This window comes from Eurosta solidaginis, chromosome 2 (genome assembly GCF_040869045.1).
Source record: "Eurosta solidaginis isolate ZX-2024a chromosome 2, ASM4086904v1, whole genome shotgun sequence".
Taxonomy (NCBI): Eukaryota; Metazoa; Arthropoda; class Insecta; order Diptera; family Tephritidae; genus Eurosta; species Eurosta solidaginis.
The window spans coordinates 32,870,801-32,897,984 of NC_090320.1; the positions used below are offsets into that span (position 1 = coordinate 32,870,801).

The following is a 27,184-nucleotide window of genomic DNA, read 5'->3' on the forward strand; positions in this document are numbered from 1 at the left end:
CGTCGCTGATAGTAGCTAAAATATCGTCGTTTTTGGTTGCCAGACTGGTAATCACCACCTCATTATCATCGCCATCATCATTATCATTGATACTTCCACCGTGTCGTATATATGTACAAGTGATTTAGCCAGCCAACAGTTTGCTGTCAGTTATCTCATTTCTTCAGAGCTGTTCAGTTCATCAGGTACTGATTGGTTAGCTTGCCTTAATTGCGTCCAAGTGGTGCTGCCTTTGTATATTCAGAAACGATTCAAAAATTTTTGGCATATTCTAGTAGGCCGATTGTGAAGAGGTTTTATGCAGCAGAAGCAGCAAGCGTCGTCGTAATCAAAAACCAGACAGCCAAAGGCAGAGTACAATTGAGACACTTGGAGTCACATTGAGTAGCGTTGAGTTGAAAAAACATTTCTAGACGATTTTGCTGTGCAAGTTTTGGTCGTACAATTATTTCAGTCGGTGATATTTGTCGGTTAGCGCTAAATGTGTACGCGGAAGCTCGAAAGTTCGTTAAACCATAAGCCATAATAAAAAATTAAGAAATAGAGAATCTTACTACACAAAGTAAGAATTTTCAACGCAAATAAAATTGATTTTTATATTTTTGCGTGGTAGATATATGATTTTAATTTTATCGCTACAGTAACCGTGAAATACTCGGAAAAATAAATAAGCCAAAAATAATTTTTGCGCAATTACAAAATTTTGTTATTTAAAAAAAGAACGAAAATATTAAAAGAAAAGACAAACACATTTTTTAACTTTTTCTTGGTTTATTATTTTTGTTTTCTTCATAAAAGTGCAAGAGAGATGTGAGAGTGAGGGATGGTTTTGTTTTTACTCTGTGTATACATTTTTACTGTGTACGTTTTTGGGCTCTTCATTGTGAACTTCCTTGTTGCTGTGTTTTTTTTTCTCAATTTGGTGTTTGCTTGAGTAATTTACATAAAAATAGCAGAGCAAAACATAATAAAAACAATGATAAACAGACTCGTGGAAGGTGCAAAAAGTACCTAACGGCACTGTAAAAAAATTGTAGAAAAAATATTGCTTGAGTAAATTTATTATTTTTAAATTCGTGTACAAAAGAATTGAATATTGCAGGAATGAATTAAAGGGAAAAAGTATAATTTAAAATTTTTAAAATATCCTGTAATATTCGAATTGTTGTTTCTTTATAAACTAAAATAATTAAAGCTAAAGAAGAAGTATAAGTGAAAAAAAAAACTTTAATAAGAAAAATGTATAAAATGTAAACAATAAAAAATGGGACATTTAGAAAAAACTTCGTTTTATGAAAAACTGTACTGAAAGAGAAAAAATAAAAACAAAACTTTTGCTTTAAGTTTACAAATAAATAAAGAAAGAAACTTTCTAAAAAATAATTAGCAAACTGAAAATAAACCAGAAAACAGCTAATAATAAAAAAATGCAATAAAATAAAAAAAAAATTAATTGTCATATATATAAAAATAGAAAATAAATTAATTAGAATACAAAAAGAAATGTAACCACAAAATTCGCAAAGTGTAAACATGAAGGTAAATAAAACTAGGTGAAGAAATTAAAAAAAATTGGAATAAAACTTTGTAACAAAGAGAAAAATAAATCTCGTAAATAATTGAAAAAGAATCCAATAAAAAAAACTTACAGCAATTTCTCAAATGTAGAAGGAAAGAAATTGAGTTTTAATAATAAAAAATTATTAAAAAAATTTTCACACACAAAATAAAATTGAAGAATTAAAGAATCAAAAAAAAATTGTATAAACAATTTCAACAATACCAAATACTATCAAAAAGAGAAAAATTTAAATTTTTAACAGAAACAAACACAACTCACAAACAGAAAAAATTAATAAAAAAGCTCTAAAAATTTGAAACAAAAGCAGAAATAACAAAATAAATTAGTATTTGCAAAGCAAAGCCAAATTTCAAAAATCTCGAAAAAATTGAAATGCGTGCAAAATTGAAAAAAAAGAGAATTGAAAAGAGAAGAAGAAACTAAAATAATTTAACAAAAATGAATAAGGAATCTTAAAAAAAAAAGGAGCAATAAAAAAAATGTTTGAACAGCAAAGCCAAATTTTGAACATCTCGAAAAAGTTTTAAATACAGGCACAAAATTAAAGAAATAACAATAAAAAAATATTTGAATAACAAAGACAAAACTCAAAAAATATGTAGCAGATACTTAAATAACAGAGATGTAATTCAAAAAGGAATAAAAAATAATTAAATAACAAAATACATAATTAAAAACAAAGATATTTGAACCACAAGCATATAATTCAAAAAGATCAAAAAAAAAAAAAAAATTATAAAATTGCAAAAAATATTTTAATAGAAAAAAAAACAAGTAAGGAAGGTTAAGTTCGGGTGTAACCGAACATTACATACTCAGCTGAGAGCTATGGTGACAACATAAGGGAAAATAACCATGTAGGAAAATGAACCGAGTGAAACCCTGGAATGTGTTTGTATGGCATGTGTATCAAATGAAAGGCATTAAAGAGTATTTTATGAGGGAGTGGGCCATAGTTTTATAGGTGGACGCCATTTAGGGATATAGCCATAAAGGTGGATCAGGGTTGACTCTAGAATGCGTTTGTACGATATGGGTATCAAATGAAAGGTGTTAATGAGTATTTTAAAAGGGAGTAATCCTTAGTTCCATAGGTGGACGCCGTTTCGAGATATCGCCACAAAGGTGGACCAGGGGTGACCCTAGAATTTGTTTGTACAATATGGGTATCAAACGAACGGTGTTAATGAGTATTTTAAAAGGGAGTGGGCCTTAGTTCTATATGTGGATGCCGTTTCGAGATATCGCCATAAAGGTGGACCAGGGGTGACACTAGAATATGTTTGTACAATATGGGTATCAAACGAACGGTGTTAATGAGTATTTTAAAAGGGAGTGGGCCTTAGTTCTATAGGTGGACGCCTTTTCGAGGTATCGCAATAAAGGTGGGCCAGGGGTGACTCTAGACTTTGTTTGCACGATATGGGCATCAAATGAAAGGTGTTAATGAGTATTTTTAAAGGGCGTGGGGCTTAGTTCTATAGGTGGACGCCTTTTCGAGTTATCGCCATAAAGGTGGACCAGGAGTGTCTCTAGAATGTGTTTGTACGATATTGGTATCAAATTAAAGGTATTAATGAGAGCTTTAAAAGGGAGTGGTGGTAGTTGTATATGTGAAGGCGTTTTCCAGATATCGACCAAAATGTGGACCAGGGTGACCCAGAACATCATCTTTTGGATACCGCTAATTTATTTATATATGTAATACCTGCCAAGATTTCAAGGGTTTTTTATTTCGCCCTGCAAAACTTTTTCATTTTCTTCTACTTAATATGGTAGGTGTCACAACCATTTTACAAAGTTTTTTTTAAAGTTATATTTCGCGTCAATAAACCAATCCAATTACCATGTTTCATCCCTTTTTTCGTATCTGGTATAGAATTATGGCATTTTTTTAATTTTTCGTAATTTTCGATATCGAAAAAGTGGACGTGGTCATAGTCGGATTTCGTTAATTTTTTATACCAAAATAAAGTGAGTTCAGATAAGTACGTGAACTAAGTTCAGTAAAGATATGTCAATTTTTGCTCAAGTTATCATGTTAACGGCCATGCGGAAGGACACACGGACGACTGTGTATAAAAACTGGGCGTGGCTTCTACCGAATTCGCCCATTTCACAAACAGTTACCGTCATAAAATCTATGCCCCTACAAAATTTCAAAAGGATTGGTAAATTTTTGTTCGACTTATGGCATTAAAAGTATCCTAGACAAATTAAATGAAAAAGGGCGGAGCCACGCACATTTTGAAATTTTCTTTTATTTTTGTATTTTGTTGCACCATATCATTACTAGAGTTGAATTTTGACATAATTTACTTATATACTGTAAAGATATTAAATTTTTTGTTAAAATGTTACTTTAAAAAAGATTTTTTTTTTAAGTGGGCGTGGTCCTTCTCCGATTTTGCTAATTTTTATTAAGCGTACATATAGTAATAGGAGTAACGTTCCTGCCAAATTTTATCACGATATCTTCAACGACTGCCAAATTACAGCTTGCAAAACTTTTAAATTACCTTCTTTTAAAAGTGGGCGGTGCCACGCCCATTGTACAAAAATTGATTTTAAAACTTATATTATTATTAATGATTGATATAAGAAAGGATTTGATTAAATCTTGAAAATATTGAGATCACTATCGTCGTTACATTAAAAAAAAATTAAAATATTTGAATAATAGATACAAAATAAAAAACTAGAAAAAAAACAAAAAAACTTAAATAACAGAGACAAAAGTAAACAAGGTCTTGATATACTTCAACAACGAAACATATCACAAAAAAAATTGGAAACATTCGAAGAACAAACACAAATTTTTATGGAATCAAAAAAATTTAATAATAAACAATGAATTTTAACTAATTCAAATAAGCTTAACAACAAAAAAAAATTTTAGCTTTGTGTAGTAAATAAATAAATTCAAATTAAGAAAAAGAAACACAAAAATCGCGACAATAATTTAGCAATAATAACTTAAAAAAATATATAAAATTTAAAAAAACCTACAAAAATAAAAAAAATTTAAAATATATAAATTTTAAATAAATGCAAAGTATTTATGTAACGAAAGAAAAATTCCATTCAAACGAACATAATTTTTAAGAATTTTTTTTTGTCTTAATAAACATAAAAATTTGTTGAAATTGGAAAATAAACATAATATTGGTATAAACAATTCGTATTATAAATAAAAATATTAGGTGAATGAAAAAACAAAAAATTTTTATTAAAAAATTCTACAAGTAATTTATTTTCCTGTATAAATAGAAAAAATTAACTTAAACTGAATTTAAAAATTTATAGTAGCAAGAAAAAAACAAGAAAAAAAAAAGTTTAAATAGGCATATCTTACGAGAAATTCCATATCCAGTAGACGTCTGCTGTTTTCCATAATTTTTTTTCTTTTCGAAATCCATAAAAATTGGAAACAATTATTAAATTTTTTTTCGCTTTTCTGTCTGATCTATAATTACCATCACTCTTTTATGTGAAAAAAAGCTTTATTTGAAACATTCCTTGCACTACTTAATATTTAGGTAATTACACCATCCACTAAATAAAAGAAGAAAACTGTAACAATAAAATTTGATCTCAATTTGAGCTTCTGTACATAAAAGTCATACAAATTAAGTGAACGCGTATAAAAATGGCAACAAAAAAGAATGGTATCCAAACAGTAACGGAATTCAATTTCCCACAAAAAAGGGAGAAGCAAACTTGTATGGAAACAGTCTACAATAGTAAAAATGGCACCTATTTTGGACGCACACCCAAAAGTTGGGGTAAGTAAATATTTGCATAAATATAAGAATATTAAATAAAAATAAGTAAAATAGTACATACATATTTAAGTATGTAAATTTACTTACCAAAAAATCTAAATTTTCTCCAGCAAAAAGCGTTTGTTGTTTCCAGGTATTTCCAAGTATAAATTTCCAATTTGGTTTTGTGAAATTCACAATAGCTGTTCGTTTGATAGTAGTTCAGAATTTTCAGCAAAAATGTAGCTGGCTACTTCTGAGAAAGCCCTGCATTTTGTCATATCAATAGTTAGAGAACAGATTACGGCATAAATTTTCTGTTGTTTCAGACTCCTTGCTGAGTGTTCTGAGTGTTAGGGGACGCACCTAATGCATACAGCTTTGGTGATTTACCAGCTTAGCAAAAAAGGCTACTCAGCTTAGAAAAACTTGTTTCCAATTGCAAAAAATATACAAAAAATAGCATCTATTCCATACAAAAATCTTTCTTTTTGCTTTTCTAAATAATTATGATTGGCACTAACAACATTTTTCGCGATTATCCTTCAACTTTTGAGCACCTTTTATACAAAATTAATAACCATATTTATATTGAAAAGGGAAAATCAAGAAAAGAATTGACATACACAAATACAAATAAATTTAAAAAAAAATATTTTTTTAATTAATAATAAAAAATTAGAATAATGAAAAGAAAAAAAATTGTAAATTAGTAGATAGAGATTTCAGTAGTATTGTTTTAACACCCACTCTCTAAATATGTACATATAAATTTAAATATATGAGGTAGGGATGTACTGAAAAAACGTGTTCAATCGTATTGATTCGAAATTAGTGTTCGGCTGGCAGCGCAAACCTAGTACAAACCCTACTGCACGAAATCGCATTCATTCTGCAGCATCATATATATGATCTAACATTCAAAACAGCAATTTCGAAAGAGTTTTTAGTGTTGCTCGGAATCGCGTCCTTTCCAACAATAAACTCAAAAGTATGCAAAATGCCTTTCTAATCTAACAAAAAGCTTACACTATGGTGTTGGAAATCCCGTCCATTCCGACAGCATTAAAATATAGCTCTTCGTTATAGGCCGAACGACAAATGACAGCATAAACTATGAATAGAAGTTGCCAATCGGATAGCATATCAGCGTACCTAGATCCAGTTTGAACCATTTTCGTGGTAGCAGAAGTATTATGTGACATTTCTATATTATATTCTCCTTTAAACTGCTACAAGAACGGGACTAACCGTGCTAATCACTAAGGGGAAATATTCCTTTAACACAAATTTTCAAAGGCTTTCCTTCATAAGAAAAACTTGTTTTAGAGCCAACAATTAGTATACATGAGGTTATGTTGTAGCAGTGCTTCGCCCCATTTAATAGATGTGATCACTCGTGTGTTGGTTTCGGGTTGCGATTGAAAAGATGGTTGGTTTCATGTGGGGACACGTTACATGCGGAAGATATATTGGGCATGGCGGGCTTGTTTCTGGATTATAAAGAGTTTAACCTATAATAGTATCCCCGCGCCTTCCTGGGAGGTTGCTTTCCTCAACTACGAGTTTTATGGCATTTGTCTTTGAGAACGGGGTTCGCCGGGTATTTGTTGGCATAGTAATTGGACGACTTTTTGTGAGTATCTCTGAGAGCCTTTCCGAACTACTTATTTTCATACGTCTGATTTCTTGAGTGCTGAATTTCTTCGTTGTATTTTCAGAGATGACTTCTTAATTTCCTGGGAGATGGAGCCTTTCCAATCAGATGTTTGTTGGGATGCCCAGATTTCTTGGTAGTCAACAGAAACTGTTTTTTTGGCGTGGAATACATGTTATCATCATGAGGAGTCATAAAAATTAATACGAATGATGAGTTTGAAGTTTTTAGTGAATTAGTAGCGGTGTTTTAGAGTCATATAAGAGGCTTTTTGTATTTGTAGTTTAATGCAGCCTTCTCGTTCTTTTAGAAGTAACTCTCGCCTAGGCGGTTAAATCCTTAGTAAAAATGATGATGATGAGTTGACAGAGGGTCCCGCCGGTCATATATGGGCAGATAACCTTTCTCGTGATCTTTTTGACACATTTGTAATATCCCTCTTAATCAGGCTTTCTGATATCGCTTTTTGCTGAGTTTGGAATTGAGTTTCAGTTGCAGTTTCTTTAGATTACACTGAAGATGGAACAACGCCGATACAGAGATGTATTCAAACCAAATTTGAAATGCAAAGACGGCAAATCGTTTCAATATACATCAACCCGATTATTCGTATCTGGTTGACCATTTTTGTGAGTCACTAATAATTGTACATTTATAAACATCAATAACGAATATAGTGAACAATATCAAAAAATGCTGATAAGAAAATTTTACGCGCATAGCCAAGCGTTTGTCGCTGAGGCAAAAAACTCGCATGCAAACATTTGATAGATGTACGAATTGATGGATCGCTGCTTTTAATGTACGGTATATGAATGTACACATACAAACATATATCAAAGTTATGAGAGAATGAGGAAGTACTGCAGTAATTGTAAAGAGAGCTACGACAAAATGAAATGTACTGATTATGTTACTAACGAAAGCCCAATTGTATGGAATCTTACGCACCACATGTCAAGTGATTACTGGCTATTGGTATAAAAGAATATGACGCGTAATTGCAGAGATAGCAAAGAAAACATTATAATATATATGTACACATAGCGATAAGTATGACGCGCTCGCTTCAAATCATATTTATGAGTCACTGTTTCACCCACAAGCTATAAAATTGGCATAGGCTGGCTGGTTTCTTTTTGACGGTTCTTTTATTTTTACTTTTTGTTCATCAAAAAAATATGTGTATTAAAACAAAATTAAGAAGCTATCACTCAAATGCCGGTAGTACGAATGAGTTCTTCAAGCGCTTGTGTAATGAAAATGGGCAAGTCAGCCAAAAGCAGGCGAGGCCGTCGTCAGTGAGCGTAGTTGTCAGCGCTTGTTTCCAAGTCCAATTGCCGCACAAGAACATGCAGGTTGGTTAGACATGTTGATAATGATTGGTCATGGGCGCGTATCACAAGGTGTAACTGCTAAAGGCTAGACTAGTAAGATAGTATGAGTGTGACCTAGTCGAAGCTGTCATAAAGTAAAATTGATTTATTTACACGCATGCTTAGATGATTAACCTCGTGCTTTCGAATTAAAATAAAATAACAGTAAATCAATTTGTGTTTGCTTAAAGAAGTAAATTTTGCCGATTCAACAGCGAAATATGCTGTAAGACTGTATGCAGACGTATGCGCATACCGATGATCTAACTTTGAGTTGACAAGATAGCACGTATTGCTTTACAACAACGACACACAGGACATTGTTCATTGAAGCTGTAGTGCTGGCTTAAGTTCTGTCGCTACCTCATGACTTTCAAAAAAAGAACTAAAATCTACTTAACTCCACATTTCAAGGCACTTGGGAATATGGGCCAGGATGCCAACACCAGAGCTAGATATAGCTGAAAGGGATAACATAGTAAAAGCACTTTGTCCTTCTCACGAAAAACGGGAAGATAGTAACGTCCACATAGGCACGCTTGATGAACCTCCGCCATTCACCTCAACAGAGTTAGAACTTGTAGTAAGCAGCTTGATAAACGGTAAGGCACCAGGACCGGATGGTATAACAACGGAAGCCATTAAAGAAATTGCAAAACTGCGCGAAGAGCTCACGCTTGATATGAATGCTCGATCCAGCCCAAAATGTTTAGCAGGGCTCCTAAAACTACGTATAGCGAACGCCGTAGAAAAGGCTTGAGGATCACCAAAGAAAGATGCCTTCAGGCCCGTAAAATGGACTTAGGGCTCAATTCACGCCGTCCTTGCAAGCCCAGAAATAACAAAACGTGGTAATGCCAAATCCAAGCGTGTTGTCCTTCTCAGCCTAAAATCTCCTCGGAGATTATCACGCCTTACATATATTTATTTATTTAAAGATTACACCGTAGTATAGCTCTGCAGAAAAACTCAACACTCCTCCTTATGTACTGATCTTTTTCTCGGTATAAACATCGATCTCTTCGGTGACCAGACCAAGGTATTTTTGGCCATGTTTTACTATGCTATGTTGGAGCAAAACCTTAGTAGTTCCTTTACCCTTCCTTTAGAATAGCAAAGCATCGTTTTCGAACTTGGCTGGCAGCACTCTAAAAAAGCTTCTGGCAACGCTTTTGCCACTTCATCATAAAAATCTTCACAAAATGTTTTCCTCAAAGTTCAATATTCATAAACAATGCACTTTCATTAACCACCCACTTCACTTATTCGAAAACAAGCAGAAGTGTTTTGATATTTGTCTTTGGAAATTGGGACAGTGCCCTCAAATAAAAATAGCTTACCCAATCTATAGCGAGCAAACTACGAAGCCAGGTGGTCAGCGACATGAAATTGTAAAATGCATACATACTCATAAACAAAAATACATAAAAAATGTAAGGCGCGATAACCTCCGAAGAGATTTTAGGCCGAGCTTCTCTTCCAATTTGCGTCGTGCTTCTTTTTAAATTTTCCTACAAATTGGCGGGACGGGACCTACTTGTTTTATGCCGACTCCGAACGGCATCTGCGAGGCAGATGAGCTTTCACTGAGAACTCTTCATGGCAGAAATACACTCGGAGTGCTTGCCAAACACTGCCGAGGGGCGACCCCGCTTTGAAAATTTTTCTTCTAATTGAAAAACCTTATTTCTAAAATTTTGATATTGCTTTGCCCGGAGTGTGAACCCAGGGCATTCGGTGTGGTAGGCGGAGCACGCTACCATCATACGACGGTGGCCGCCGCAAACATACATACAACTGAAAAATCTGTATTACATGCAACGCGATTGCTATTGGTGTGTGTCAAGTGGGTGGTGGGGCACAGTAGGATGTTTCGGAAAAGAGGTGCGCAAATCAAATTTCTCTATGTCGAATTAAGTTCGAGTATTACAGAAAATGCATAAAAAAACCTTTTCAAAACCAAACTAAAATTACTTAAAAAACGGGTTTCAAAAAAATTATGATATATTTTTTGACTTAAAATATTTATTAACAAAAAACTTTCGAAAATTTTTAAAAAACATTTTTGAAAATTTTATAAGACGTTAAAAAAACAAAGACTCGGTTCTTTTCAGTTTTCCTACAATTTCTAGGTTCCACATGTTGTATGCCGACTCCTTAAGGTATCTGCTGGGCAGATGAATTTTCACTGAGGAGCATGTCATGACAGGAATGTACTCGTCGTTTTTGCCAAATCACTGTGGAGGGCCAACCCCGCTTGGAAACACTTTTTCTTATTGAATCACTTGTTTCTAAATTTCTTTGCCCAGCACTTCAACCCAGGACCTCCCAGGCCGCCATAAGGGGTTTTTTACATTACTTGAAATCTTATAAATTATCGTACGATTACGATAATGTGGAGGTTGTCTTATATACTAAACGGTTCAAAATACCGCAGTTAAAGCCACCGCAACTAAATGGTGTGCGCCTTAATAGGGCCATTGAGGCCGAATTCTTTGGTGTATTTCTTTACATTAAAGGCATTAAACAAACGCCAGCCTTGAGCAAGACGTCAAACCTAAATTTGCTGTGAAAAGTGCACATATTCATCTTGATATCCGACCTTTGTATCTAGCCAAGTCAGCCCTTTGTTCAAGAGAGTGCTAAACGCGTTGGATACTCTACCATACTGAACAATTTTAGTTTTCTCCCTCGAAGCGCAGACCGCGGAGAGCACCTTTACGGTAAACATTCCCAGGAAGAATGTTGGGATGGTGTGGAATCGGTGCGTGGCAACTGAATACAGTATTTCCATATACACCGATGGTACTAAATTTAACAGAACGGTTGGAGGAGGGGTTTATACAAAATATCGAGATGACTTCCTGATCAATGTTTTGCTTTCCAGACTGTAGTATCAGCTATCAGAAGGTTTGGATATGTTTTTTTAAACTAGCATTAAACTTGCATAGATCTCTTCAGTAGAGGGCCAAACAGAACCGTGTACAATTCACATGACTGCCGGAACACAGGGCAATGTCCCTGGAAACTGTATTGCAGACGAACTTGCTAGGCAGGGAACGACAAAGAACACATTTGTAGGCATACACGCTGAGCGCTATTTTATTGTTAGGCATGCAGAAAGATGTGTCCTATGGTCGATGCCGTTATAGTTGTAAAATGGACGAAGAGGAGGAAACGCTTTGCCAATTGTGTGCAACTGCCAACCGTTAAGTGTTGCCAGACAGCGCTGCCTTGAGCTTCTTTTATTTACAACATCAAGCATCTTAACAGCTTTTATTAGGTTCAAGAAATTCTTCCAAGCGCAGTGGTAATGATGTCTTTTTGTGGTATCATAACGTACTTCCTGATACTAGCCTATTTGTGCCTCCGCGGCAGCCAATTCAATCTAACCGAACCTATGTAAAAAAGCTCTCCAAAACCCCTTAAAAAATCTAAGGTTACTCATATCACTTAAAGTTGTATGGGTAAATTTTGCTATTCGATTAAGGCCACTTTCTATTGAATAAAAAAATGTTCAACAAAAAAGTTGGTCTTGTGATTCTGCGCAAAAGCTCATTAAGCACAAAGTACATTGCTTGTGCCTACGTAGCCTATCGCGTCATTACTTACCTAAATTAATCATTTCAGCGGACTCATTTTGTTTTGTTGATTTTCCGACAGGGTGGATAATTGATGCATATAGGAACGATTTTCCGTCATTCCTTGTCAAATTTGGTTTCGAGACAAACCACTTTCGACGTTGTGCCATCATCAGTGTCGATTTTCGTTCTCGAAGGGATGAAGGAAAATCTTTCCAATATACTTCAGTAGAAGCTTTTGAAATAGTTGCACCTTAAGGCTGGAATGCGATTTGAGTTTTTAATATAATTATTTTCTAATAAAAACAACTCAAAAATAAAATTTCTTGCATCTCTCAGTTAACTAAATTTGATCTGCAGAAAACGCGTATGCTTGTGCTTTTACTGGAAAGCTTTTGGGGAACTTGAATTTGTCTAAATTGATTATTTCTTATACAGAAAAGTTCATCAAAATCTTTATAATCTTCTTTACTTTTACTACAAGAGCTTTGCTGTGGGTCGCACTTATATTGTTTGCAAATAAAATTCGATTTAAAAAAATTGCAGCAATATGTCCCACTGTGCAAAATATAGTCATACGAATGCTGACTACAGAATGCCTGCTACAATTGTTGCTGTCGCTGTATTACAACGTCGCTGCTGTTAATGATAATCTGTTAAAATATTGCAGCTCTACTACAATGAGAGCCACTGTAGACATGCGCCAAAAGGGTAACAACTCCTTTGCAAATGAAATTGGCGGGACTGTACGATGTTTTCTCGTATATCCTTATTGACTGCGAGTGTACTATGTATGTATGTATATTTGTGCATGTACATATGTGTGTGTGTGCTTCTAGGTACATATAATATATACATTTTGCATTCGCAGGACGCGTGAACAAAATACAATTTTTACTACTGCGCTGTTGTATATACAAGTAGGTATATGTGTTGGTACTTGTTTTGTATGCTGCTGCCACGTTGTAGCGAAATTGTGAAGTGGTTAACGGAAAAGTAGGATGAGGGCAATAGCACTTGCATATATATTGACGTCTGGAGTAAACTGTATTCATATACAGATATAAAATAAGGATATTGTGATAAATAGTGAAAGTGTAACACCTCCCATCTATTTCACTTGGCCCACCTACAATTCTGCGTGCAATAACAACAATGCGCCTTCAATGGTAAATAAATATTCATGTCAATGAATTAACCGTTTGTTAAGCAAATAAGGAATACTGAATCAGCATTCCCTTACCCAATGCTGGTTATTCGTGACAAATTGAATAGGAGAGCTTATGATTGAATATTTAGTCTTTTAAAAAAGAGTTGGTAATATCAAGGAAAAATGTCAGATATAACATATTTTGTAGATTGACATATAGAGATGTAATTAAGTTCAAAGCTCATTGAAAGCTGACATACTGAGCTTTTTTTCAACACTCTTCGGGAGAACGAAATAATTTGAAGATGTGTTTTCAACCAAGATCAGAGCTGAAAAGCTATAGTATCAGTAATCGTTACATAAATATTGAGGTGAGCTCAAACGGTGAGCAAACAACCTCTCTCTAAACTTTTGGCCTGCCAAATATTTCTGTATGGATTGCCAATTATTTTCTTAAAGCATGCAACACAAATATATTTTGCTTACATGCTAAGCAACTGCAACAAAATGTCCTAAAATAACTCTTTAATTACGCTTTTTTACTAATAGACACAAATAGTGAAATAAAGCTCCTGAAAAAGTAAAATTTAGTTCAGGGAATAAGCTTTTGTAAAAGTTTCCTTAATATAATATACATACCTATTTATTTTCTACTATTCAACAAAGAAGTCAAAATATCTTTGAATAGTTAGCTCTGCAAGCTTTTGACAAAAGCTTTTATAAGCTTAAGCTTTACAATCGGATTTTCGTTTGAGTAACTCCTAAAGAGCAATGAGAACCTTCCCAAAAGCTCAACCAAGATCTCTCGAGCAATAATATCTGAGCTTTTTGTAAAAACATATTTCTGAAAGCCCAATTTATTTTTTTGGAAAAAAACTTTCACAAAAAGCTTAAGTAAACTTTTGTCTTATCCTGTATTGTGTTTTTGCTAGAACCACAGGTCCTCTTTGTGCCGCTTTGGGTACTATGGGACATATCCTCTTTGTACGCAGGGGTATTATGTCAAAGAGGATTGTACCAATACGGGCACTGTTAGACGTATCCTCTTTGTACCCCTACGGGTACTGTCGGATAGGTCTTCTTGGCTCGCTTTCGGGTACAGACGCACAGGCCTTCTTGGTTCACTTACGGGTACAGTCGATCAGGTCTTATTGGTTCTCATACAGGTTGTTAGTTCTCGAGCATTAATTCATAGCTTCATATTATTTGCATTTTGAGCCATTGGTTTAGATTTGTGTTCATTGTGTAGTTATTTACGAGCTTTGGGTTTGCTCCTGGACCCTTTGCTTGATTCCTGATTTTGTTTTCTTAATTATTGTCGTATGGTTCTCTATTCTTGTTTGGTTGCTTTTGATGCTTGATTCTTTGATATGTAACCAAGGTTTTGATTTCTGGTGTTTAATACTTGATCTTTCGTTTATTGTTCTTCATTCCTGACTCTGGACTATTGATTCATAACTTCCGTTTTCTGAATCTTGAATTCTTGATTAAGTACTATTTTTATTTTCAGAACTCTTTGGCCTTGATTTGAAATCCTTCATTCCTAATCCTTGAATTCTTATTCCAGACTCTCAAGTCCTCGATTATTTACTCATAAAAAATATCCAAGTTTACTTCTTTGCACAAATAAGCAATGGAGAGACTCCGCTGAGACCGGATCATACATCTATATTGCGTTCCAGATCATGAAAAGATATAAGGTAACGAAAAGGCTGATGAGTTGGCAAAAGAGAGCGCTGCACTCGATGAATCGTCGGTAGACGACACTTTCCGATTGTAAGAAATCAAAAAGATCAAAAGGAGTTGCATGTGATTCGATATCAGACTTACAAAGTTGGTCATATCTCTAAAGATAGAGGGTCATATTGGGCACACTAACTGGAGACTGCCTTATGCGTATACATGAGATCTCGTCAGTAGCCGCAGATGTAGGAAGTGCGCCCTGCAAGAAGAAACGATTGTGTTCGTGTCCTGCGCTCGTGAAGTCAAGGCTGCATCACTAGGGCGGCCGAGTTGCCGATCTCGCGGCAGCTATTAAGCGAAGTCCCAGAAAACTTTGGTATTTGCCAAAAGAACGGAGCTTTCTATAACACAAGTCGCGGTATCTGATTGAGGCCTTTATTGACCGGCTAGTTCAAACTAACCCAAACTCACTTCTTCGTGGTATTTGAAGCCTGTAAAGTAATCAATCACGCGGCTTCTACGTGTTACTCACTCAAAGCAAAAAACGCTCACAACCCCATTTAGCATTCAACATGCCAGTTTGTATGTATGCTCGTATACATACAAACATATATACATTATCCAACATTGCACCAAAGGGTTAAGTACACGCTGAGGCCGCATGCACAAAATCAGCAACCCCATTCATGATTTTCATTTACCATTTGCTAAACTTTACATACACAATCATGCACACACACAGATATACACATTTGTGTACATAAAAACAGTGCTGTGACCGTGTCAAGGATATTAATGTTGCTGGTTGTTGGCATTCCTTGGTTCAGTTTCTGGTGCATGGATCACGCGTCCGGCGAATGTTCAGTGCAATGGACGCAAAATGAAAACATAGTATTGGTTATGTTGTTGCTGTTGTTGTTTTTTTTTATAGCTGTAACATCCCTGCAAAAAATGCGGTTAGTCTAGGATGCAAATTTATACCCGAAAGGAATCGATAGGACCAATCCCCTTTGTACCCATATGGAAACATATGAAGACCATTCCCTTTTCGGCTCAATAAGGACTCATATAGGGAGCAGCCGCATTTTTCATGGCAGAAACACAATCGATGGGTTTTCCAAGCCACCAAGTCTATTTGATGGAAGTTGTTTGCCCGCTTTTCAAAAAGGAATGCAAAATATTATTCGAAAACGTAACCCTAACTCCGGCGTAGTCGTTAAGTCTTACCCACACAGCATTTAGATGATAAATTTTTGAACTTTCCTTCATATCAATATAATTTGACTACTCATTGCGAATAAATACTGAGCTTTCATACAGTTGAACAAAATAAATAATAAAATAAGATTACTTTTAATGATCAAAAACTGAAAATCATTTTTCGATCACTTTTTGAAATAATTTTCGAATAACTTTGATGAATAAATTTTAAGATTTTATAAAAATGAACATAGAGAATAATAAAACTTGTTTGCTTTTGATGATCAATAACTGAGAACAATTTTTCAATCACAATTTGGAATCATTTTTGAATTTAATTTCTTTAACTTCGGTGACCAAAAATTTAAAATAATTTTTCAATCAACTTTCTTAATATTTGCAGACTATCTTTCTTGAATAAATGATGAATTTTTTACTTGTTAAAACTATACTTCTCATTGAAAATTAGATTTTTCTTCATTAGCTCACAATTTTTCAATCATAAAATCCAAAAAAATTACAAATATACAACACATATTCAAGACTAAAAGTAATATAAGTGCTGCTGCTAACCTAAGATGTCTTCTAGGATTTCTCTAGATGCGGCTTCCCAGAAAAGACATACTGGATGGAACCGATGTACGGAAGTTGTAAGCTGTTTAACCGCTGGTAAGTTAAGCTTGATCGACACGCCTGGACCCGGCTTCAACATCCTCCATGAGTTATGATTGTCGAAAACATATTGTTATATTTAAAGAATGATATGAGACATAGTAAAGTCGTGACTTTTAAAGTGACATCGTTACCATGATGATCATAGATGATGTTGGATGTTGTAGTCGTGTGTGTGTACAACGGTCAAGTTAATTACTACCTGCGGTTCAAAAAGCTTACTTCCGAGCTTCCATATGCTTTCACCCCCTGATGAAATATGATCTTTATATAGTATTTAGTTATGTATTAAATATGATGGAAAAATGAATCACAATCTTATTCACAAATGATTCCAAACCATCATATAATATGATTGAAAATTGTTCTTAAATGTGATCAAAAAATGACTGTAAAAAGTAATCAAATGTTATTCCAAAACAAGTAAAGTACAATATTCCAGTAATATCAAGTATGATAAAAAGATGAATAAAAAGTGTTTCGAAATATGAATCATAAATGATTATTCAAGAATAATCACATTTATGGTACATTTTTCTCCCGACGATACGTTAATTTTCGAACAGAAAATGCTTTTAAATTTGAACGTTTTTAATCATCTTGGGGTATGATATTTGAATATTTTTTTATCAAAATTTTCAAAAAATGCTGGCTGGGTAGTAATTTAGGTTCGGTATAGGCCGTTTTTTTTAATATTTCTTAAAATGGGCTGCAAAGATTTCAAACTGACTAATCCCAAGTGCATCCCGAAAGAAACTAAAGGGGATCAGTTATGCCCAAATGTAGACAACAGAGATCAATCGGAAACCAATTTCTGTAGGGATTATCCGCACGATTTTTTGTAGGGATAGTTTTCAAATGCATGCAAGTATCCTATAAGGCATAAAAATTATTTTATATGCAGAGATACTCATTTATGTATGTATGGGCCTGTGTGTAAGTTTACGCACATTATCCTATTTAAGGTTCTTTGAACTCGTCTACAAAAAAAAAAAAAGAAACACAAGGAACATATTAGGAACAAAGATGCGGGAGATTAACGGCGTCACTTGTAGATTTTAAAGGCGGCCAAGTGGCGCGCTGATTGCTAATTCCTTAAGAGAGGAATTTAAAATATATGAAAAAGCTGGAATTAGTGTTAAAAAATATATTGCTAGAAAAAATAATTCATTTTTTTATTTGGATATTATTTTGTAATTTGCCTCATTTTGGCGATTATGGTACGAATTGTATAAATAGAAATTTGTAATTAATTTTCGATTTTTGTTTATTAATTTGAAAGCAAAATTAGAGCACAGACGCACTCGAACATGCTTATGTACATATATACGTACTTGCGTTCGTCAGTAAATATGCAGGACATTAAGGTGGTTCTAATAAAATTCAAATGAAATCTGAAAAATCAGTTTTATGGGAAATATATTATATATACGGCCGATCTTGAGGATTTAGATAACAACGTATACCTTATATATCAGCACCCTTTGAAATTTCAAGCTTTTAGCTTATAAAATACATGATGAAAACCCTCTTACCCGGAAAATCGTTTGTATGAGAGATACATTTTATATCGAATCGAACTTGTCGATTAGTACAAAGGACCAATCCGACACGTAAATAAACATGCTCACCGAATTGCATCAAGATATCTCGAAAATTGAGGGACTAGTCATGTTCAAACACATAGGCGGACTGACAGACCGGCTAAATAAACCCATTGTCATCTTGATCATTTCAGTATATTTATTGATGGGTCTTCGCTTTTCATTTAAGGCCTTACAAGTTTTTTTTGGTCTTTATTTGTGGTTTTTAATTTCTTATCCATTGTCGTATATTTTTGAGTTTTCATCTTTGATTAGTGGTTCTTAGTTATTGGTTCCTGTTTCTTTCTCCTTAACTTTTGCATATTTCTGATTCCTTATTATTATATATAACAATCTAGATTTCCGAATGCTGGTTCTTGGTTTCTCATTGTTATTTTTTGTTTTTCTTTTTAGTTATTTCTGAATCTTGTTTTATTGTAAATTATTGTTTATTCTCTTTGAACATATCTATATCCTACTCTTTGATTATTTGTTTTTGGTAATTGATTGTTATTATTGTTTCTCCATTCTTAACACTTGATTCCTGATATCGAATTCTTGGTTAAAACTTCTCTAATCGTCTATATGTAAGAAAATTTGCTTCATTTTTGGTTTAGTAGGATTCTTTATTTTTATTGTTATTCTTGACCCTTGAACGTAGATAATTGGTTCTTGTTTAATGATTCTATTGATGATGACTACTGTCTTTTAAAACATGATTCTCTATATTTATTATTTGATTTCTTTTTTTTATTGCTGGTTCTTGACGTTTACGATTGATGATTCTTGGTTTATTCATGAATTCTTGGTCAGTGATATTTAAATTTTTATCATTCACGATTTGATGATTCAAGATTTTTTGTTCTCGATTTTAGATTCTTCGGCCTTAATATATGAGCCTTTTTACTTGATGCTAGGTTCCAAAGTTTCGATTAACGATTGTTTTTTCCGAAATACCGGAATTCCGAGTCCCCGTTTCTGTTTGCTAATTATTGATTTTTCATATTTGGTTCCGATTCTTAACGAATAAAAAATTTGATTTTGTCAAGTCATCATTAATTTTCTTCTCCATTGTGTTAAAAACTGTTGTTCAGACACTAGTCATGTGAAAAAAGTTGGTAAAATGCAAACCGATTAAAAACAAAAAATAATAAAAACAAATTAATGTAAGGCGAATTAACCTCTGAAGAGATTTTAAGTTCATTGAACTGCAAAATTCTACTTCCGATTTTTGGTAAAATTTTGATAACAAAAATAACTAAATTGTCAGAGCTTTTTTCTCGTTAAGGTTGTGAACAAAGCTATAAATTTATATGACCTTGAAATTAGATTTCTTCGATCTCCAGGTGACGCATTAAATTCTTATGGATTTTTCTTTCTCTGGTTCCGTTTTGTAGGCCATAACCAACAATCTTTTTATTTTATTAACAGATAAATTTTTGCAATCTATTCTAAGAACAAAAAAAAAAAAAAATAATAAAATTCTTAAGAGCCACCCTAATATACGCACATTCAAAAATATGTTTTGAACATGAAAAAAAAAACAAAAATTTTCACAATGCCAATCATGTACGTTGAACTTAACAACAATTTGGAAATGTGCCGATTCTTAAATAACCACTTACATATGACGTACGTAAAAAGCAATAACTTTGAAAAAAAAAGTTGTTAAACGCATTTAAATTAAAAACGCTTTTGAAATCAAGAACAAAATGATGAGAGCCTTACATTGAAATTAAAAAAAAAAGTGTCAGATATAGTAAGACAAAATCATAATCCAATACACATGCATTTTTAGAAACCCAGGCTAGTAATAACAGGGCCGGGGGATGCCACCCATTTACAAAACCCAAAAAATCTGCGTTTATGGGTACATCATTCTGAGATTAAGAGACAAATAATTTCTGAAAAATTACTTCACTTTTCCAGAATTATCAGTAAATATAATATTATTCATTGTTTTTTTCATTTAATGCTTCCCTAAACTCAAAAGTGTGGAACCTTCCTCGTCATATTTATTTGCATCACAATCCCAATTTTCATTGCTATCGGGGCTTATCTCCACATGTGCCTCTACTACAGACATCGCCACCTATTGGATACAAACCTACCTATAGCCATTCAGTGGCTCGCATAACAGCTCAGCAACGTTTTATTACAAATCTTAATACAATTTTGCACTCAGAAACAGTTTGCTTAAACTCTAGTCAAATTTAAACTACAGTTAAACTACTGAGAAGTTTTTCAGTCACAGTTTAAGGCCGCCTTTGGGGTAGGCCTTTTTGTACAGCAACATTGGTTTTTTATTATCTAGATAATTTGTAGATACGGCAACAGCTGGATTTTGTTTACCCAACAAACATGGAAAAAATTCTCCAGCGAAATATATATCTAGTTTCGGAGGTGATACCCAGCATCATTATTTAATTATTCTTAAACCAGATAGTTCTCGAGTTGATATCCAACTTCATTCTCCAATCACTATCCAACCTTTGAGAAATTTTGCAAAATTTAGAGTTCTCGAGTTGATCTCCAACGTTAGTTATTATCATTATCAAATTATTATCCAACCTGTGAGAAATTTTGGGAAATGTACAGTTCTCAAATGAATATCCAACATATTTCTCTCAAGGTGGTACCACCAAAACCAGCAGCTGTTTATTGTGAGAAATAAACACCTGGTTTATAGCAGTAACGAAGCGTAAGTTTTCAAAAATAAATTATACTTACTTTATTTTATTTTGGTGAAAATACTGTAGTATGGAATCTTACATTTGAGTCCAATTAGAGAACCACAAGTTGTTAATTAAATTTTTTCAACTTAAGTAATAACATTTTTTACTTTATAAAAAATTCCCTCTTTTGCTGAGTACGCTATGATTCTTGAGTTGAGCCACTGTTTCGAAACAACTCTTGAGATTTTAGAAGTATGCGCTGTTATCAACATGAGCTCTAATGGTACTCAAGCCAAAATGCTTGTTGGGTACATAGGACGCCATTTCGAACAAACGCGAATAACTGATACGTTAACTAGAATTTAACCCTGCCAGATCGGCCGCTTAAGCTAAGCTTAAACTTCAGTTAAAGTACACTGAAAAACTGCAGACTAAGTTTATGCGTAGTTTAACTGACAAACTGAGTTGAACTTGCACTGACAAACCGGGTTTTAAATAAGTTAAAATTTATCTTTGCAGTCCACCAATATATCTCATATGACCTGTGAGATTTTTCACGCCGAATATTTAGCGTTTATAGCCAGTGTTCGGACTTGAAAATTTTTATCAGTGGTAGATTAGTAGTCACTTTCGTTCGATAGTTCATCAAATAATTATCGATTTGCTGTCGAGAAAATATCGAGAGTTACCAAATTATTTTCGGTGTGTTAACGATTTGTTATAGGAAGTTATCGATTAATTATGGAACAACTGTCTATTGATTATCAAAAAATACCGATTTGTGACCGATAGATATCGATTTTTATCGGACTTCCATCACTTTTTGTTATCAGCGTGCTATTGATTTGTTATCGAAGGCTCATAGGTTTCTTATGAAACAGATACCGATAAAACTTCAAAATAAAATCGATGACACAACTGTAACTCAGCTATAACAAGCCAATTAGTAGCCGATGAATCGGCGATATCAAGTCGATAACAAACCGAAAACACGAAGTTAGTAACGAAGCGCTTCTCAAAAATTTCGAAATGATTTGTTTCTGGTAAGGTTGCATCTGTTTTGGTTTAACTTAAGCTCTTGCGTCAGCTCTACTTACTTACACACATAATTAGCGCTTAACCCTTTAAACGGTTATGGCCGTCCAACAAGGCGTGCCGCGTGTCGCTTCTTCGCTGGGTTAACTGGCAAGAATTGGTCATACTAAGGGAATTTAAATCGTTTTTTTCTGCTTCCAACGAATTGGGAGCCTTTCTCTGCTTTCATAGGCGGGTTCCGATAAAAATACTTTCTTAGCCAAAGCATCATCTTTCATTAGCATAACATGACCTTGCCAGCGTAGCCGCTGTGTTTTAATTCGCTGGACTATGTTGATGTCTGCTCGTACCGCTCATCATTAAATTTTCTTCGGTACTCATAGTCGTCCACGAGTAGAGGTCACTAAATCTTTCGAAGAACTTTTCTCTTGAACACTCCAAGAGCCACTTCAACTGATGTTGTCATTGTCCATGCCTCTGTACCATATAGCAGAACGGCTACGATAAGTGACTTAGAGCATGATTCTCGTTTGGCGAGATAGGACTTTACTTTTCAATTGCTTACCCTCTTTTTCTCTGAATTTCAGGGCGAGGTCTATTACATAGTTAACTTAGTTATGTAGACGTTTTTGCTAAACCCTCCTTTTTTTATTGTCACTTGTCTTACCAATTCATCAGTCAAATCGTTGGCCTCCAAGTTCCAATGGCTTCTAAGCCAGATAGATAAGTAGGTTTATAAAACCATCCGTCACACTTTCAATTAGATTATATCCATAAGTAGATATGAAAACACATGCGATGAAAGCGTAGTATTCTCCTAACCTCTTAGAGACCTCCTCTCCATTATATATGTTTGCTCTCTGAGAAACGCAGAACTCTAAAGAATTTGAAGCCGAAGATCGAAATGATAATGCGGGATTATCACATTGTACCCTATCTGATCTCAAAATTCTCGAACAAAGATTTAAAGATCAAGGCTATGAGTTATCTCAAGTCTCATAAAACCATACGAATTTAATATAGTTTTCCTTCAAAAACTAGGTGGAATATTTTCAAGATGGAGTGGTAGAAGTAGAACCTTTGATTTTGAAAAGATTGTAGATCTATTACTTTAGTGCTGGAACTCCGAACACTGATCAAAGCAATTATTTATCGAATTGTCGTATTTAATTTAAGGTTATACGCACTTCTTTCTACGCTATTTGTATATACTCATCTTACCCCTCTTCCAATGCCTTTATTTGCTGTATTGTTTTTTTTTTCATTCCTTTTCACTCTCCCACTTTTCACTGTAAAACGAACAAAAAAGAAACGTCATGATCAGTCTGTGGTTAATTTATTCAAAAGTCAATATACATATGTTTATAGTATATTTATACTGTAAAGTTAAACTAGTACATATGTATATATGTATATATATAAGATGTTTACATAAGCTGATACATATAAGCATTTAAAAGTATGTGATCAACAAATCCTTAACGTAAATCCATAGTAATAAAATACTGAAACAGCGGGAAAACAAAAGTATTTGCTAAATGCACGTTTAACAAATTTATATATATTTACATACTAGAGCGGGTCAAAGTTTTTTCATCAGGAGTATAGCAAAAACGTAATCTACAGATGATTCTAAGAAAAATTGCTGTAAGTACGACTTCGAGTGCCGGACTTTTGCAAAATAGATATTTTGCCATATGAATGTAGGGTTTGGCCAAAAAATCTTCATAGCTTCTGAGAGAATTATAGGAAAAATATCACATTGGGCTTACTTTAAAGGTATTTTACGTAAATTTGAGAATCTGTATTATTATCTATAGTGTTTTTGAATTTTAGTAGAGATATCAGGCTTAAATTATGAGAAATTAGCATAAATTAAATTTTAACTACTATATTATCATTTTTAACAAATTTCTTATGTAAAAGTTTTTTTTCTTTACAGCTAAAATAAGTTCAGAATATTTCCAACAACTTTCATTCAGACAGTTTTTCTTTTTTCGATTTCGTTTTAGTAGAAAAAAATTAAAAAAAAACCTATATTTTCAAGTAATAAACAAAAACAAAATTTTTGTAATTGTAGTTTATTTAAAAAAATATTTTTTTACTTAGAATTGACCATTTTAACATATTTTTCAAAGAGTAATGTTATGTTATTATTTTTTAAAATCGTTTTTGCTGTCCATTCGTGGTTGTTTTTCACGACTCTGCTGTAAAAGCCATAACACCTTCACGTTTTTATACTTAGCGTGCTTTGCACACAGAGTATATTACCTTTGATTGGATAACGGTTGGTTGTACAGGTATAAAGGAATCGAGATAGATATAGACTTCCATATATCAAAATTATCAGTATCGAAAACAAATTTGATTGAGCCATGTTCGTCCGTCCGTTAACCCGATAACTTGAGTAAATATTGAGATATTTTCACCAAATTTGATACACGAGCTTATCTGGACTCCGAGTAGATTGGTATTGAAAATGAGCGAAATCGGATGATAACCACGCCCACTTTTTATATATTTAATATTTTGGAAAACACAAAAAACTTGATTATTTAGGAAATAATACACCTAAAATGTTGACATTTGACATGTGGACTGATATTGAGACTCTTGATAAAAATTAGAAAAAAATGTTTAAATGGGCGGTGCCACGTGTTATATAGAAAAGTAATTTATCTGAAATGAAATGTACAATTGAATCTCACGCTGCGTATATAATATTCGGTTACACCCGAACTTAGACACCTTCACTTGTTTTTCTATAACACGTTTGGAAACAGATGTTAACAACTGTGCATATCTTTCTGTTCCTTGTATATGCATTGGAATATTAGGATCATCTAGTGTTGGCTCAGCATTATCTAAGAACTGTACCAAGTGATCGTATGGAATATTTCTTGTGAAGGCGGGTTCAGATATTCGTCATATTCAGAATTCGCCTTTCAGATCAATTATATCAGTATAATCTGAAGCATTAAAATTGATATTATATTTTTTGTCAACTTTGAGTTTAGTTGGATCAAGTATTTTTTCTCGATTGTATAAAAATGTTTTAATAGCTCTATCACGTATGGCTGTTCTATAATCAAATAACATTGTTAATAAAATGTTTTCTGGATGAGCGTAATATGAATGTTCTTGATTGTACGAATGTAGTAAATTCCTAAACATTTTTTCTGTTTTTAATGCTATCAATTAGTTGAATATTCAATTTATTCCAAATTTCAACCAATTTATCAATTACGTGAGGAGTAAAATTTGTATGCGAAAAAATTTTACTTTGAATTTTAGCATGATCACTTAAAAAAAATAAAATCTTACAATGTCACGACTATACGCTAAATTCAGATTATTTAATTCACTTGATAAACCAAATGCAATAATATCGTGTTCAAGGATATTTGATAAAGTAGATTCAGATGATGTAGAAGGATTTGGTTCATCCATTTTAAATTTAAATACAAAAAGCTGTAAAGAAAAAAATGTTCCATAAGAAATTTGTTAAAAATGATAATATAGTAGTTAAAAGTTCATTTTAGGCTAATTTCTCATAATTTAAGCCTGAAATCTCTACTAAAATTCAAAAACACTATATATTAATACCGATTCTGAAATGCTCATAAAATACCTTTAAAGTAAGCCCAATATGATACTTTTCCTATAATCCTATTAGAAGCTATGAATGTTTTTTGGCCAAACCCTACATTCGTATGGCAAAATATCTATTTTGCAAAAGTCGGCGACTCGAAATCGTACTTACAGCTATGTTGTCTTCAAAATTTTTTCTTAGAATCATATGTAGATTACGTTTTTGCTATACTCCTGATGAACAAAATTCATCCATACAATTTCACCCGCTCTAGTACATACTTATGTAAGTCCGTTTGTCTCCATGTTTGTATTTATATCGAAAGGTCGCATTCCCACCATAACAATTCGTTACGATTCTATTATGTCAGCGCATTAAAGTAAATTAAATGAATTTAAATAGTGCAATAGAATTGTACGAACACGCACGTAAATTGTGTGAATAGTAGGATAGGTTGGGCGTTGCATTGGGCGTGTATAGGTATGTAGATAGGTATGTGGGATCAACATTAGAGATGCCTTTTAACAAATGTAAACTTGTTGAAAAGCTATCGATCTGATTATGACATTCCTCTTTCATTAATTTATTTGTTTAAAAGGGTAAGCATACGAAATATTTCTTAATCAATATTAGATAGATAAGTTATTGCATATGGGCAAATCCACGAAACCTTTTCGGATGTTACTATATGGTTAAGAGTTTGAGCCTAAATGTGAAACTTTTTTATGCTTCTTTTATAACCAAGCCCAATTTGCCACCAGAAAAGTTTACACACAGAGCTCTCACATTCGTATACCAAAACATATCATAATACTTCATTTCCGTAAGGTTAGGTTACGTTGAACTGGCTGGTCAACAAAGACCCCACTTCCAGAATTTGGTCGACGATCAAACGTAAAAACCACAATTAGGTTCCGGACTTATGTTATAGAATCGGTTGTTCCTCTTGGAAATGCTAGGAAGTTATCTACGACATGAACCTGGCAAATCTGCCGCCGCTAATAGCTGGCGCCTTGACTTTGCGTGCACTGGACACGAACACAGAACGCGACTCCAGAAGGAAATGTGCAGTTAGTATGACCATTTGAGCCTTAACGCTTTTCCGGCTTGATAGATCGTATGCAACATGTGTCTTCTTTTGATTTCTCCCAAATAGATTGGGACTTCTACGGTGGATGCATCGAGTGCTGCACCCTCGTTTGCCAACTCAAACGTATTTTCGCAACCTTGTATACATTTATTACCGGAAACCCACTATAGATGTATGGTCCGACCTAAGCGAAGTATTTTTCAATGCTTTTTAACTCCAGCACACTTCGCGTTGAAGTACTGTGCGAGATTACTGCCTGAATCGCTACCTGACTGTCAATATATATATATTGACGCTACTGCAGCTTAAGCACACTCCCTCCAGCATTTCTGCTGCTATTTTCATGGCTACAATTTCCGCCTGAAAGACACTGCAGTGATATGTCAGCCTGTAGGATCTACTTATTCCTGGATGGACACAGTTAACAGCAGAATCAACCCCTTTAATTTGGAACCATTGTTATACGCTTGTATAGTATATTCTGCCATTTCCGCTCCCTTCCGCCAACCCTTTGAATTTTTCTAACAAAATGTTGTGAAAGAGA

The 27,184-nt window shown here is 33.7% G+C and overlaps 1 protein-coding gene across 6 annotated transcripts in view; it reads left to right on the plus strand.

Moving 5' to 3' along the window:
- Positions 1 to 47: 47 nt before the first annotated feature.
- nrv1 (nervana 1) overlaps positions 48 to 27,184 on the plus strand; it is a 71,164-nt gene continuing 44,027 nt past the window's right edge. For 2 of the 6 annotated variants that reach the window (XR_010949398.1, XM_067764849.1), the window contains exons 1-2: positions 192 to 562; positions 5,122 to 5,367. Coding sequence is in view for 5 of the 6 variants with exons in the window: in XM_067764849.1 (XP_067620950.1) it covers positions 5,232 to 5,367 (136 nt within the window). In the remaining variant the exon portion in view is untranslated. The other 4 variants (XM_067764852.1, XM_067764850.1, XM_067764853.1 and 1 more) reach the window with 4 other exon arrangements.